General features: G+C 31.5%; 1 protein-coding gene across 1 annotated transcript in view; it reads right to left on the minus strand.

Moving 5' to 3' along the window:
- Nucleotides 1-17017, minus strand: part of LOC127734160 (hemicentin-1-like) — a 37695-nt gene that overhangs the window by 17935 nt on the left and 2743 nt on the right. Inside the window, exons 2-3 of the mRNA XM_052243879.1 lie at nucleotides 4003-4287; nucleotides 1323-1487 (exon numbers count right to left, since the gene is read on the minus strand). Of these exons, the coding sequence (XP_052099839.1) occupies nucleotides 1323-1487; nucleotides 4003-4287 (450 nt within the window). The remainder of the gene's footprint in view (nucleotides 1-1322; nucleotides 1488-4002; nucleotides 4288-17017) is intronic.

Below are 17017 nucleotides of genomic sequence, written 5' to 3' on the forward strand. Positions count from 1 at the left end.
AAATCTTAATCTTAAGAATAAAACGGATAAGCGTAAAATAATCATCTTTTCATTTCGATTAATTTTTTTTGGATTCCTGAGTTTCCCTCATCAAAATCTTTTATGTTTGGTCATTACTATTCTCCGAATGAAACACCAGCCCAGTAGCCAGTACTTCGATACTGGTATGAAAATACGAATTATGTTTTATTGATACTTGCTGTAATAAAATTTCGAAATCGTTTTTAATTAAGGAATATATATATCACTCCGTCATAGCTCTGATTTCTTGTCCGAGATTGGATTCACTTGTTGTAGGTGTTTTTTTAAAAAGCTCTGCCACGCTTTCATTAGATTTGAACTGTGAGAATGTTTTATTCTCGAGTATCAAACATTAATTGTCGAAATTTGCATTTGGTACATTAAAATGGGAAACGTTGACGTTATAGAAATAGCCAAATATAATTCTGCTTAAAATATTCAAAAATGTCTTTTCTGTGATAATTTGTACTACCAAATTTTTCTCATCTTCAGGGAAAATGCCCCTTTTAAAAGATTAAAAGCACTGTATCATATCTTTAGACAAACAGAAAAACATTTCTTGTACTGATTCAAATAAAACATTCTGTTCAGAGAATATTTTTGTTGATGAGATGCCATGCTTCAAAATTATGATGTCCACGGATCGAAAAAAAAAAAAAACTCAGCAAGAAACATACATAACAGTATCATTTAATTCGTTCGTCGAATCATGAGGGGCCTCGGTGGCCGAGTGGTCTGAGTAATAACTACTGTAATCACTAGCCAGTCATCACTGAAGTTGTGAGTTCGAACCCCGCTCGTGCGGGTGCACTCGACTCCAATCTTAATTGACTAGGATTGTCAGTTTTCCTATCGAAGGTCGGTGGTTTTCTCCGGGCACTCCGGCTTCCTCCACCAATAAAAACTGGCCGCCACGGAATAGCCCAAAAGCATTGCTTAAAAATGGCGTTAAAACACCAAAAATCAAAATCAAATCAAATCGAATCATGATAACTCATAGTTTATCCGCGTAGCTGTTATCCAAAAAAAACAAAAAAAACAAAAAAAACATCGATTTCAATATAATGATTGGAAATGACAATTTTCTATATATCAATATTTTAATCTTTGCACCAAGAAACACTGTGATTTTGTAAAGAAATATCCCTTGATTAAAAGTTGTGGCAAATCTGGCCGGCTTATTACAAAAAAGTTTAGAAATATAGAAACCGTCTCATGAAAACAATTTGAAAGCCAATAAATCTTAGGCAAGAAAATGTGTGTCTTTTTAACTTTTCTATTGTTATGTTAATCTTTCTAACCTTGACATGTAATTGCGTTACATTCTAAGTTCTGTATGTGACCACCAATACAGTACATTTCATTTGTTTCCGGAACAGGGTTGTTGCATTTCCTCTGAAATGACTGGACTCCTTTTCCGCATGTGGTAGAGCAATCACCAAATGGTTCCCAATTTCCCCATCCTCCTGAAAAATACAAACAAGAATCTTTAAGACGCTAAAACGCCATATGGTATTCTGGTAAGACAATATCGCATATTGCAATTGATTATATCTTGCAAAAGTATTTTCTCTTCCAGGATTTTATTATCCTAAAAGGAGAAAAAAATAAAGATAAAACTAAAGACAACCACTGGCGAGGTTCAACATTTGAGATAGTAACATTAATTTATTTGCGGTTGTGTTAGTGAAATACCAAAGGTACTAGAAGAAAATACGATCGCATTCCCGTAATAAAGTCAACTAAATCCAAGTATAAGTAAATCAATACTACATAATGATTAAGTTTCAAAAACGCTACTAATCATTGAACAAAAGCCTTAGGTAGCAATATGAGTGTGGTTTCTCATTTTAGCCCCTGTGAATTTTTTTTATACGAAAGTAATTATGCTATACAATTAAGTTTTAGATAGCTGCAGAACAATAAAGTCTTCACAGTGGTTTTATAGGAACATCAGGACTGTTTTTAAAATGTTTTATGCATACCGGCCATAGGTCTAGAATTTATTGTAATGTTTACTAACCATTTTTTTCCGCTTGAACTATTCGAAACCATTTAATGGAGAAATGAAGTGAAATGCATATGATTTTTATTTGATCTCTTTATAAATGTCAATGGTTTTAGATAAGGTATCCCTCAAATAGATTAAAATTATACTTTGGTCTAATCTTTGGGACAATTGTGACATGTTCAAACCCCCCTTTTTTGTAATATTTTGGCTCTACAAAATTCAGATTGTCTCCATGATTACACCATGCATAGTTATATTTCACGATTTTAGCTATTGGAAATCATATCTAAAGAAAATGCTCTTTTCATTTATGCACATATATGACACTAAAAGTAACTTTAATTTCTTAAAAAGCATGGGAAAGAAGGTGGTTAAGAATTATGTGTGTCAATTTTAACGTTTTGTCAACTGCATATTGCTACCTTAAGTACCTGCGTGTTGACAAAATAATCATATGTCGACTTCTTAGTGCCAGTGATGTGCTTTAAACAGGGCAAAATGTATAAGTTAAACAATTTAAAATAAAAACAGTAAGAAAAACAAACAAACAAACAAACAACCTAAACAAAAATTAAATAAATAACCCAAAACCTAGTAACGGTCATTTATAAACGGAGAAATTTTGCCATAAGTTTCGTTTATCCACAATTTTTGAACTATGTAATATTTGCCATACGGTCATTCGTTAGAAGCGTTTTCCGTTATTGATGACCATATGATGCTATTTATCTATCAAGTTTTCGTAAATTGATGTTTTCATTTTAAGTGTTAAGGTAAAGAAACCACTGTGTTCCTGTGGTCACGTAGAAACTACCTCTCATTACTTTTTCAAATGTCCAAAATATAATGAAATTCGAAGGGATACTATCGGGACAGTCTCTTGTATTAATCTTAAGATTATCTTATATGGGGACAGTTTAAAGTCTAATGAGGACAATATGCAAACATTTCATAGAGTTTCTGAATATATAAATAAAACAAAACGTTTTGAAAGTTGACCTTGTATATGTTTTTATTAGTTATATAAATTGATGTCAAATCGAGTGGATTGCCCGTAATCGACTACAATCGGACACGTGTGGTGGTTCCAGTGACTGTCTATCAAGAAAGTAAGTTTACTGTTTCGTTGTTTTTTTTTTATTTGTTAGTTTTTTTGTTTTTTTTTTTGTTTTGGTATTTATTCAAATTTATAATATGTTACCTTAAACTTAATATACTGTTGGCACGTCATATTGTTTGTTAAATAGATGTTATTTTTTTGGGGGAGACGGATTTATAAATGTTTTTCCAAACTTGTTTCCGTATCCCATATTTGAATTTCATGTAACATTGTAATACTTTATTGTTGTAATTTTTCATTAATAAATACTGTTTAAACTAAAGAAACCACCACCAATGAAAGACAAAAAAAAAAAAAAAAACTTGCCAAAAGAAAAGAAAAAAAAACAGAAATAAACATCGACAACAGAACGATACACAGACACACTCAAAATTGAATATCACATAACCCTAAAAAATCAATGAACCCATGGGTGGTGGAATGGTTACCGGCTTATAACTTATAACGACACACGTGTTACTCATTTTAAATAAACGAATTTTAATTTGTGTAAAGGCGACATACCAGAGCTGATGTCCGTTTCATGTCTATACCTAAGACAATACCTAATGCATTTTCGTCATTTAATATGTACATTCTGTAAAATATAACTTAATGTGACAGTTTGAAATGAAAATATGAGACGTGTTTCCGAAGTATTTAGCATCTATCATCAATCAATTGTAAGCAGGTGTATAATTAGACGTGTTTCTGAAGTATTTAGTATCTATCATTAATCAATTGTAAGCAGGTGTATAATTACTTAAAAGTTATTTAATTAAGTAATGTTCAAACCAAACAATCAGTATAACACTATTTATGGATTTCTTATGGATTCTGGAATCTTATATTTGGTATAAAACATTCGTACCTAAGATAAGACATTCGTAAGTCACGTTCACATATTTGTATACCCCTTGGTAGGGGTCACCTGCTCCACTTTTTGATGGTAAACATGATTGCTTTAAATCACATTTCTCCTTTGTCCTAGTAGTTACTGATGTAGTCCTATCGTATGTTTTGGAAGCATCAATAGTGCTGTGCGGACATTTCAAGGAATCTGTTCTACCGTAGTTGGCGTCGTTGACCATGATTAGTCGCCCAGCAGAACATTCAAGTAATGGACTACTTTCGCTTTCACATAGTATGTACTGAACTGTGATAAAAAAACATCATTTTAACATGATTACGAAGTATGTAACATAATGGAGTAACTTATAGTATCCGACGAACCGGTAAATAACAATACGTTGGAGATTATTAAAAACATTCTGCCTTTGGATGAAGGTGTTAGGGTAAATTAACACACGAGGGAAAAAATCATCACCCAAGACGAAGTTGCGGGTGATAATTTTTTCACTCAGTGTATTAATTACCCTAACACCTTCATCCAAAGGCAGTATGATTTATTATTAAACTGAAGAACTTATATTTCAAGTGTGCACTATGTTATCAGAAGGACTTTAAAAAAAAAACATGGACCCACTAGAAACGATCATGATGATTAATGAATTTTATACCAGTTCATAATTAACCTTTAACGATACGTATAATTTCATGAAAACAAGTATGAAATTCATTTTTGATTTGGATTCAATAAATGCAGAAGTCCTTATGCATTTCTCTGTATTTTTATGATTTCGTCATTCTTCAACAATATAAAAAACAGACCCAACTTGCAAAAAACCCACCTAGAGCCAATTTTTCTATTAAACAAAAACATACACATATCTTAAAAACTAGTCGGGACACTTGTCACACAAAACCTATTCACCATACAAAAAAAAAAAAAAAACAAAACTTATGAACATTTCAAAATACGATTTTGAAAATTGAGTGAAAATAATCTGTGATATAAATTTTCTTCCGGGTTTTAAAAGAAGTTTAAAAGAAGGCATTTTATTACCAAAATAGAACATAGTTTTAGTGTAAAAGCAATGCACGAAGTCTTTTGGAAACGTACTAGGTGTCAACTTTATATAGAAAGATGAAAAACTTGTGCCAGTTGCGTTGAAATATCAATGCTCGAAACATACAAAAATAACGGATTTGTGAAGGGTTTTTATCAAAGTCAACATATCCAATTAAGTTAAACATCACGTGACTTTAGTGACGCAGCGAGCCACCATTTTGTGTCATTGTGTCCTATATAAAATGCATAGGTGCTTTAATAAAGTTCAATTTTCTCATTAATCTGATCCGTTTTCTAACTTTGTAAATCTTGGTATTCGAACATAATTCTACCTAAAAATGTTGGTTCTGACAGTATAATTTTTGTTTAACATACGTCCCTGGAGATTCGTAAAAATCGTACTTTTTCTTGTCATTTTCCCGTTGACTCAATGGTAAATCTAGCGACCCCATGTCTACTTCTTCATCAAATTCATAAATTCCGTAAAAAAAGGTAATACTTTGCAACTCGATTGAGAATATTAAAACATATATCTGGCGAAATATTATACTTAAAACAGTTTAAATGGAGGGCAAATTACGTCCCACATCGATTTGAAAAAGTTTTTTTTTTTCGGGATTTTTCAAAATGGTCGGTGTGTTTGATTTCTAAATTTCTTGATAAAAAGAAATTATTTCAAGTGTGAAGTAAAAAAATAGTTGCCACTGAAATTTATATAAAAAAAAATATTATTCATTTTTTTAAAGATATTTTCCCTTTTTTCTGTATAATTCATCTTTATATAGAAAAATCATATATTCTTTTTAGAAAACAAATATCTCCGTCTCGAGAAAAAAAACAACATACACATCAATAGATAAATGCTCTGTATCTATTAAATGATGATGATGGGGGTTTTTAACGACCTTGACTGGCTATAAAGCCCTCGCACGATCTATTAAATTTATTTCCCTTTATATTCTTGTCAATAAAGGGCAAATTGACATATCACATTGAATGATACTAGCTTCAGTCACTCTACATTATGTTGCTGGTATTCCGAGTATTAATATGAGCCCTCAACCACATCTGTACGTCAAAAAATGTAAACGAAACAAGATTTCATGCACACTAGCTGAACAAAAATTTGACTTATCGGACAAATTAACCGATAGGAATGTTAAAGGGTCAATCGATAATAATCAAATAACCTGTCAAGTTGACAAATCATTATTTTCTAGACAGACCCAACTCATTGAAATAAGTTTTTGTTGAGAAGTCTCTTTCTTTTAATGATTTATGTTAAATTACACTTCACAAATTGACACTTTTCAAAGAAGAAAATTTCGCATTGACATTAACCACTCTTTAAAAAATCAGGTTAATAAAATATCAAATTTGGCAATCACTCATATTAAATTGGACTTATAAGATAACCCAAACAAAAACCTTTTTAAATTATCTATAAACAGTATTTGCATTTATTATTCCCCCCTAGATTAAGCAGATGCTTAGCTATAGATTATTACCACCCTATCTCAATACCCTCCGGTTGTTAGATTTCTTTTACAACATTTTTTTTAACCTTTAATGACCCCAAATAACGTAAATTAAACATCCTTTGAATAATTTGAATTGTTTTCTCATTTAATTGTTATTTACTTTAATTGGTATTTCTATTGCTATCTTATTCATTTGCTATCTAATTGCTATCTCATTCAATAATGTCAATAAAATAATCTTTAATCCGCGTATCTTCTGCATGGATTTATGTGATTGGAATATCGGTAAACTACTGTTGCTTTATTTTAGCCATTTAGAACATGAAACGTTAATTACCTTTCCAAATATGTATTTTCCATTAAAAACAGTTAACTTCTGGAGGACACATGGTTCACTTCCATTTGTAGCCTTATTTCATAAGAATTTATATTGCTGCTCAATTTTAAATGAATTTGTTTATAATACTGTTAAGTAATGTTAAGTAGAACGCATGAATAGCCAATATCAAATTTTCATATAAAATTTTAGAAATTCATATCTTAAATCGATATTGATACACTTCCATTGTCTTCATGCTAAATTTAAAAATTAAATACAACAAAAGCATGGCAAAGAAAAGAAGAAAAAAAACGACGTTTAGACATGCAACAGTTGGCAACACACTAAATTGAACCCTATATTCTGAACAACACGAACCCTTGCAAAACAAAGGGGCACTCAGATGTGCCTTAGAAGTAAATACAGATCAGGCTCCACATTATGTACTTATCGTGTAGCCCATGGCAGGCATACATTCAATAAGTCACACTAAAGCATCATTAGCTATGCTAACGACAAAGTAATAAGGAAAAATCAGTAATGTTTATGTTTTTTTTTTTTTTTTTTACATTTACATAAGTGGAATATTAAGCTAATGATTTGCTATAAGTAGGCAGTTTGGTTCGATTTCTTAAAAATAAGCTCAAACCAATCATTGAGAGATTCTTATTTACCAAGACAACAAAAGGTAAAGGTTTGAGTTTGTGTGCATGCAACCTTTGATTTGATTCTTAATTATAGATTGGTTGTGCATTTGTTATTTCAAAGAAAAGAAGCCAACAAGAAAAACCATTTCGTTAATTGTATGTACTGGTAAAACGATAATTTAGTTATGTTTTCAATCAATGATATGCATTAAACAACCAAGGCATTTGTAAGTATATCATTTCGTTTGAATTTTATATTGATATTTGTATTTATATCGACAGTCTTCTCAGGTCATCACGTTGGTTAATGACATGGCTGATAGTCCTTAGACACGCATAAAAAAATGATAGATTATTATGAGTTCATGCATTGCTCATTGTATTCTAAAGAACTTGTGTTATTGTTGTATATATTCTACAATGTTTTAAATGAAAGAGTTTGACTCAGGTCGGTAGTTATCAATTTGGCACCTTAAAGCAAAACCAATATTTACATATATATTTTAAACAGAAATATTTTTAGAGTAATAAAATAAAACTTAGTTTTCCTCGAATGACGTAAAAGATAACATTTGAAATGTTAAAAAAGGAAAAAATCATTCTGACAAAAGAGATGGACGATACCAAGGGGCATTTAAAACTCATGAGTCTAGAGAAACTGACTAGAATCATTGCTTCAAAAACTAAAGACTGAGCAACACGAACCCCACCATAAACTGGTGGTGACCTCATGTGCTCTGAAAGGGTAAACAGACCCTACTCCACCAGTGGCATCAAGGTAACTACAGATTCGGTGATAAGTCTCATCCGGTAATGTCACAATCGAGGAAAGACGACGAATGTAATGATTACGACAATAACCACATATCGAATGGTCATCTGTGACACAAATAATCTAGCACGGTCAACAACAAACTCGTGATGGCGTCTGTAAAACATTTCTAAGGAATGACTTCTACTTTACCATTTGTCCCCTGATGCAATACCATGCAAAAAGTAACCATAGGCCTCCATCAACGAAATCATGACAGGAAAGCCAGCTCAGGGATATCATATAAACTGGGAGATCTATACTCCATATGCAGACGATGCTGAAATGTTGCTTCACACAGATGAACAGTTCACAATTGGAAAGCTGAAATCGTACCTTTTGTCATAAAATTTTGTTTTCATCCAACTCGCATTGTCATTTTCTACATGTAAATAAGTTAAAATACGAAAGCTTCCATTTTATTGGTAGTCTCTAACTAAGTATGAATGATCTTTCTGATTATCGTAATTTTTGTACAAAGAAGATGAAAAATATACAGTTGAAAACTACTGTCAATATTTAAATTTGTAAATAGTAGATAATAAGTCTCTACTTTATGTTTCTTTTAAATACTGGATAAATGTATTGTACATATAAAATCTCATAAATTTTATATACCAAGTATTGTTAGAGGTTATTCGTTATCTCAATAAAACGTTTACATTGATCACGTTTTACGTCATAGTCAGGAAAGGTAAATATTGACCAAGACCATAGAACATTTATTAATGCATTTATAAATGTTTTAACTGAGGTTGCATAATATTTCATAATTTTCTATTTCAAAGAAGAGGACGATTTAAATACTTATTGTCTGACATTTAAAAATATTGAAATGTTCTATGAATAGTTCTTTATCATTAACGCAGGTATTTTAAGAGTTTTCATGTCGTTATTGTCAATGATAAACCGAGTTTAATTGTTATATTTGGTATAAGTCACAAATGAAAAGCCTTAATAAACTTGATATAACTTTGAAAATATCTATCCATTTCTTTTCCATATTAAACAAGAACGTTATGGTTTTCAAAGTTCTGTAGTCACACATACTCCGATGTAAGACTTTTGAACAGCGGTATACTACTGTTGCCTTTATGTATGCCCAATATAAAAGATGTTTAGTAGTTGAATTCTTTATCGAGTAAAGCTACACGGAACCACATGTCTCGTTTTCTTTTCTTTGTCGTTATTTGATGCTATTAAGGAGTAAACTTACATAGTTTTCAACAATTGGTGTACTTGATATTCAACTATTTATTAAATACTTATATACTAAAATACTAACTATTAAACGATTCGACCATATCACAGATAGATGCAGTCTACGTAATTAGTATTGCACTTGCTGTTTTGTCCCTTATATGACTGAGTTGGTCGTATCATTTAACCCCCTATTAGCCCATGATCGATATGGCTTTCTATATTCTTATTTAAAGTAGAATTATGCACTCGCTTCCTACTTTATGCTTGGTTCATTGTGTAGTTTTATGTTGTGACAAAGCATAAGCGAGTGAGCGAGAACGGTCTTCTTATTTTAAAGTTATATTAAACTTCAAATTTAAAAAAGATTTAATGTTTATTATTCTTAAAAGTCTAACAATAAAAACAAGTGTAAGTGAATTTTCCTGTTAAAGGAAATCCTTTACATTATCAAAATCGTGTACTGCTATTGAATTATTGTAATCCCGTACACTAATTTGTCAATTTTTCCCCGTATGCAGTGCTTTTACCTACGAGTCTCTTGTTACAACTTCAGCGACCGCACAGTGTAAATGCGAGGGGAAACCCGTGATAAAAGAATGTAAACAAACGTGCGCTAGAGGGTAAATAGTAATAACTGGTTCTTAGAGAACAAATTTAATACAACAAATCATTTAACAAGTGTTTACGAAAAGTTTAATTAAGAAATGGGAACACATGCAAAATATGACAAAAAATATCGTGGCTCCATCAACTCGCCTTATTGTCACTTGCTCCACTTGCTCTGTGTTGATTTTTTTTATTAATGTCACGATCCTGTAAACTTCGGCAAGAAACTCGAAAGTCAATTAGCTTACGATCAACAATAAATGAATGAAATATTATTTGTCGATAATATGTTATAGATTCGTAATAAATATAAAGAAAACGTGCATACAGGACTTAGTTAAGTATATATATGCATTTATTGGTTCCATTATTTTGATAACATCTAAAATTACAAGAAACTCGTTTCATATGACTTTAATTAGATTAAATTCTTTTTGTATTGGCCCGATTTTCTTTTGTCGTTTTCATAAACCTTTCCCCCTTTCATCTCCTTTATAGTTTTTTTTATTGAATTATATACAAATATTTTTATTCATATTATACATGTGTTATAGATATATATATTTATAAGACACCGGTACCTTATCAGAGTCTCGTTAACATTTGAATAGTACAATTCATCATCATAAATTTTACATTGAGGTTCTAAAAAAGAAAATCACGAATTCACCAACATTCCAACTAACTCCATTTTCGGAAAATGACATCTGTAACAAACATAAACTTTTAGCTACCTCTTTACAAGCAGAACCAAATACAACGAAAGTTCCGACTATGTACTGGCTTCCGAAGCTGCACAAAACTCCTTACAAATATAGATTTTTTTCGTCTTCAATCCATTGTTCCACTACTAAACTATCTATTCTACTTACTAGTACACTTGGTACAATCAAAAACCTGGTAATAAATTGTTCAAATAAGGCCTTTGAAATTAGTGGAATTAATTACTTTTGGTGTGTAAAAAATTTGTTGGAAGTATTGATAAATTGCATGCTTATATTGGTGATTTTGAATCTGTTCAAAGTTTTGATTTTTCTACCCTATATACCACTTTGCCTCATAATCTTATCAAGAAAAAAATCACACACCTGATTAAATGGACATTTAAAAAGTCGGAATGCGAATATATATGTTCGAATTCTTTTAGGTCATTTTTAAGTAACAACAAACAAGAGAACTATGTCAATTGGACTTGCTTTGATACTGTAACTGTTCTTGAATTTTCACTAGATAACATTTTTGTTCGCTATTGAGATTCCGTATATCGTCAGGTTATCGGAATTCCCATGGAACTAACTGCGCACCACTTATTGCGGACCTGTTTCTGTATTGTTATGATTTACAATTTATGACTAAAATCAGCAAAAACCCATCGAAAAAACATCTGATTCAAAAATTTAATAACACTCTTAGATATTTAGATGATATATTTGCTCTCAATAATGACGACTTCAGTATGTACACTAAAGAGATTTATCCTGCCGAACTGAATTTAAATAAAGCTAATACTAACAATGAACACTGTCCTTTCCTGGATCTTGATATCTATATCTTTAACGGGAGGCTTAATACCAAAATTTATGATAAAAGAGATGATTTTTTTATTTCCTATTGTTAATTATCCATTTTTAGATGGTGACGTTCCCTTGTCACCATCTTATGGTGTTTATATATCTCAACTTGTTCGATTCGCTCGCGTATGTAACAACGTATTTGATTTCAACGAAAGAAATCTCTGTATTACTGAAAAATTATTACAACAGGGTTTTCGATATCACAAACTAGTCAAAACATTTCCTAAATTTTATCATCGGTACAAGGACATCATTCGTAAATATAACTCAACATGCAGACATCTTATACGTTCAGGTATTTCACATCCAATATCTTATGGTAATATTCTTTACAAAGCACAAAAATGTCGGCATTCACCTCAAAAGCTAATCAAACCTTTAAACAGACTTATTCGGAAAGGATATAGTTACGATACTGTTGTCAGGTCATTAATGATTGCATATTTTGGTATTAATATTGATTCACTCATAGGGTCTTTGCATCGGAAATAAACACATTTATTCTAAAACAAGTTGTTGGCATGATACGGGTTATGTTCTTCTCATATATTATGATACTAAACCCCTAACGGGAGGGATTGTACCTGATTTTCATATGATGAAGACATAATCTTTCAATCAGTTTAATTGAGGTCTGCAGCTGGCATGTCAGTAACTGCTAGTAGTCCTTTGTTAATTTATGCATCATTGTCATTTTGCTTAGTTTCTTTTGTTACCTATTCTGACATCGGACTCGGACTTCTTTTGAACTGAGTTTTACTGAGCGTATTGCTATGTGTTTCTTTATTCTACATTGGCTAGAGGTATAGGGGGAGAGTTGAGATCTCACAAAACATGTTTAACCCCGCCGCATTTTTAACGCCTGTACCAAGTTAGGAGCCTCTGGTCTTTGTTAGTCTTGTATGTTTTTTTAATTTTAGTTCCTTTATATGTTTTGGAGTTTAGTGTGACGTCCATTTTCACTGAATCAGTACACAATTTTATTTAGGTGCCAGCTGAGGACCACCTCCGGGTGCTGGATTTTCTCGCTGCGTTGAAGATTCATTGGTGGCCTTCACTTCGGCTGTTATCTGCTCTTTGGTCGGGTTGTTGTCTCTTTGACATATTCCCCATTTCAATTCTCAATTTTATTCATGTTAGATAAATACTTTATTCGCTAAAAACTAAATACAAGATTTTGCCATTTGATTAGGGACTTTCCGTTTTGAATTTTCCTCGGAGTTTGGTATTTTTGTTATTTTACTTCTGACAGAGAACGTACAATTACAATATAGATACGAATACAATAGTTGAGGGTAAACAGATGCAGTACGATAATTTAAAATGAAGTACCACTTTATGATGAAATATGTATAATAAACGGTTAAACTAAATATGAAGAAATCAGTCTGGTGATTTACGTTTACACGGAGGAACTAACCTTTTTATCAATACACTTAATGAATAAACATAGTTTTCTTAAAACTGATTGTTTCTTAGTATTAAACAGTGAGAAAATTGACATGTAATTTGGACTATGTGAACATTTTCTTTGAAGACATAATTTATGTTTGTTCTGCATTTGAGAACAGCAGAACAAATAATGAAATTCCTCACCTGTATCAGTACATATGTTAGTACATAATATACGTATTAACAAAATAGGTAAGTTAATAAATATCCTATTCTAGTTATTGTTTAAAATAAATTAAAAGCAGAAAGCTTTTGTCTGCTCTATGGTCGGGTTGTTGTCTCTTTGACACATTCCCCATTTCCATTCTCAATTTTATTAATGATTTCTGTATTATAAGCACACATATAAAAGGCCAATATATCTATATATATTGTTTTTGCAACAAATCTAGTAATGGTGTCAGATTTCCGTTGTTTACATTCCATTATTTCATAATGCTGACAATTGTTTTCTTCAAACATTTCAAATTCATCAATTTGTTTTGTTTTTTGTTCTTGCATATAATAAACTTTATCCACTGTTCAAAAGTAAAATAGTCAGAAAATCATTAATACCATAACTTTTTTTTACAAGTATCATATATCCTTACAAAAGCGTAATAACCGATATAATATGATGTCCTATTCTAATTTTATCTAGTAATAGTTGTAGTTTATCCCAAAATGATTCCAGATATTTTCATGTTAAATAGAAATATTCATAATCTTCAATAACATTACACATATGACATGAAGGACTATTTTCCAGGAGAATAGAAATTGATTGGATAACAGTATGTAATGCAGAAATTTCCACCTTAGCATTTGCATTTTTGTCTCTTGTAAATAGTAAAAAATAAAATAGAACATTTGCTCTCTTTTCTTTGGTTGGTGATCTAAAAAGTTCTGTTTTTTGCATTTTTCACACTCTACTGCTTTGTCACAATTTCTGTTCAAGAGGGATAGATAATGTCTAGAAGATCATTTTTGTTTTGGCACTTTCTTCAGTTTGAACTAAGAATCAGTTGCAACATTTGATTTAATTGATTCTTCGTTTGTAAGCTCATGTAACTACTGTATCGGTTTTACTAATTCAGATTATTCTGAAAACTAATTAGCATGCGAAGATATTTTATCTTATATCATATTTCAGTATGTTTTGCTTTGCCACCTATTCTATCATTGACAAATAGAACCGTGTGTTATCCAATTATTGAAGATAAAACCCTTTTCATTTATTTTGATACATTTATTTCCCCTAAAGGATTTGATGTCGAATTTTCTTTTATGGAAATTAAATTAGTTCTTTTTCAGATTTTAAAGTTACTCATGTTTTGATTATGTTTATATATAGTTCAGGAACATACTCTTTTAATTTATTAATTAAATTAATATGTCAAATTTCATTTTGAATATAAAAATTCTTGTCCAACTTGCATAACTTTCCAATAAGTGACGTGTCAACATTATCTATGAGTCTTCTTACCCAATTAATCTCAAACGGTCATAATAATCTATATTTCATAAAATAACGAGGTCAAATTTGTTAGCCGGCATGATGTTAAAATGACAAATCAAATAATTCAACTTTATATATAACTAATATAGAATTGGAATTCGCTAATCCAAAATTCGTCGAAAGGTATTAACTGCAAAGTTTTTAAGATAACTGCGAATTTGAGGAATTTTTTAATATTTTGGACTTTAAAGATGCCGTTGTTCTCTGTCGATTTCGAACGACTAATAACAAATTGCCGATTGAAACAGGAAGGTGGCAAAACGTATTAAGAGAAAACCGTTTTTTTCATCAATGTAACAATCGACAAATTGGAGACGAATATCACTATATATTTGAATGTACTTTTTTCGATCAAAAACGTAAAGCGTATTTATCCTCCTTTTTTGTACAACGACATAATACAGTTAAATTCTCTGAACTTATGTCGAGTACACGAAAACCAGTCCTGAAGAAGCTTTGTTCATTTATAAAAAGTATTAATACTTGCGTTTGTCCTCCTGGCTAGTGACTTTTGTAACCTCTCTCCCAATGTTTTGTATATATTGTAAATAGTTATTGTTGTTATCTCTGTACTGATGTCATGCATTGGGTTTATGAGAATAAAGATATATATATAGGACAATGGTGTGGATTAAAATTTACACTAACCCAGGCCTTTTTGTTTTCCACATAACTAATATTACCAATAATTAACAAGTTCCGGGTCGATGGATTCAAACAGAAAGATTTTGAAAGCAGAGAAAACTGTGCACCTAATAATCAGCATGACTTTATCAGATGACAATACGAAAACTAAAAATCAAGGCTAAAAATAAGGCGTAGGTACTTTAATTCAGTCAGTGAACCACGATGTCGCGGGTGTGTTCTAGTCTTTATGCGTTTACTTTTCTACATTGGCTAGAGGTATAGGAGGAGGGTTGAGATCTCATAAACATGTTTAACCCCGCCGCATTTTTGCGCCTGTCCCAAGTCAGGAGCCTCTAGCCTTTGTTAGTCTTGTATTATTTTTAATTTTAGTTTCTTGTGTACAATTTGGAGTTTAGTATGGCGTTCATTATCACTGAACTAGTATATATATATTTGTTTAGGGGCCAGCTGAAGGACGCCTCCGTGTGCGGGAATTTCTCGCTGCATTGAAGACCTGTTGGTGACCTTCTGCTGTTGTCTGTTCTATGGTCGGGTTGTTGTCTCTTTGACACATTCCCCATTTCCATTCTCAATTTTACTTAATATTGCTTGTTTAACTTTTTCTGTTTTAATGATTCATTTAAAACTATATATATATTACCTTTTTAAAGGCCAGGTATTCTTTATCAATACCCGATCTGATGTAACATAAGTGATATTTGGTCGGATTAATGATTTGACAAGAATTTTCCCCCCTATCAGTATATCTACATTTAATAGGGTAATTGATCTGTTTTTGTAAAAGTTTAAAGGTTGAATTTCTTGTAAGTTAGGGTAATTGTGCCTAGCTTTTGAGAATTTATCAATTCTTGATTCTCATGGTAATTATCAAAACCATTTACAAGATATTGTAAGTTGAACCAAGAATTTCTGTAAATTCAACTGGTAAACCATTATTACCAGGTGTTTTATTTAATTTCATTTTAAAAGCGGTTTTTGTAAACTCCTCTATTGTCAGCTTTCCTTCAATTTCATTCCCTGCGTTTGTACTAAATCTGCTTTTGGAATAAATCTGCTAATCCACCAAAGTTCAAATGAAGTGGATGGAAGCAATTAAAGGCAAGCGTACGGCCTTCAACAATGAAAAAAAAAACCCATACCGAATAGTCAGCTATAAAAGACCCCGACATGAAAAATATGAAAAAAATCAATTGAGAAAACTAACGGCTTAATTTATAACAAAACAATTCACGAAAAACAAATATGAAAGACATACACCAACGACAACCACTGAAATACAGATTCCTGACTTGGGACAGGCATATAAAGAATGTGGCGGGGGTTAAACATATTAGTGAGCGCTCAACCCTCCTCTAATCTTGGAGGTTACTTTCATAAATTTCGTTTAAAAGCTTTAATAGGTACTTGAAAACAAATAACATAAAACAACATAAAACAAAAGCACTGTAGACAAACCACGAGTAAACGGACTATACTGACAATATGTGAAATGTACCGAAAATACAGAATTCAAACCACCAGTCATGTTCTGGAATAGGTCATGTTCGGTACTAAGCAGACCAGACGACGTAGATGATAAATACAGAATTCAAACCACCAACGATAAGACATAACACAATATCCAACTAGACTTACAAAAGAAACATCATAATTATATACATGAATGTTGGATGTATAAATACCTAGACACGTCGTATAGCAATGCAAATTCACACTCAGCAAAACAGTCATGTTC

This window comes from Mytilus californianus, unplaced genomic scaffold (assembly GCF_021869535.1).
Source record: "Mytilus californianus isolate M0D057914Y unplaced genomic scaffold, xbMytCali1.0.p SCAF_3, whole genome shotgun sequence".
In the NCBI taxonomy this organism is placed as follows: domain Eukaryota; kingdom Metazoa; phylum Mollusca; class Bivalvia; order Mytilida; family Mytilidae; genus Mytilus; species Mytilus californianus.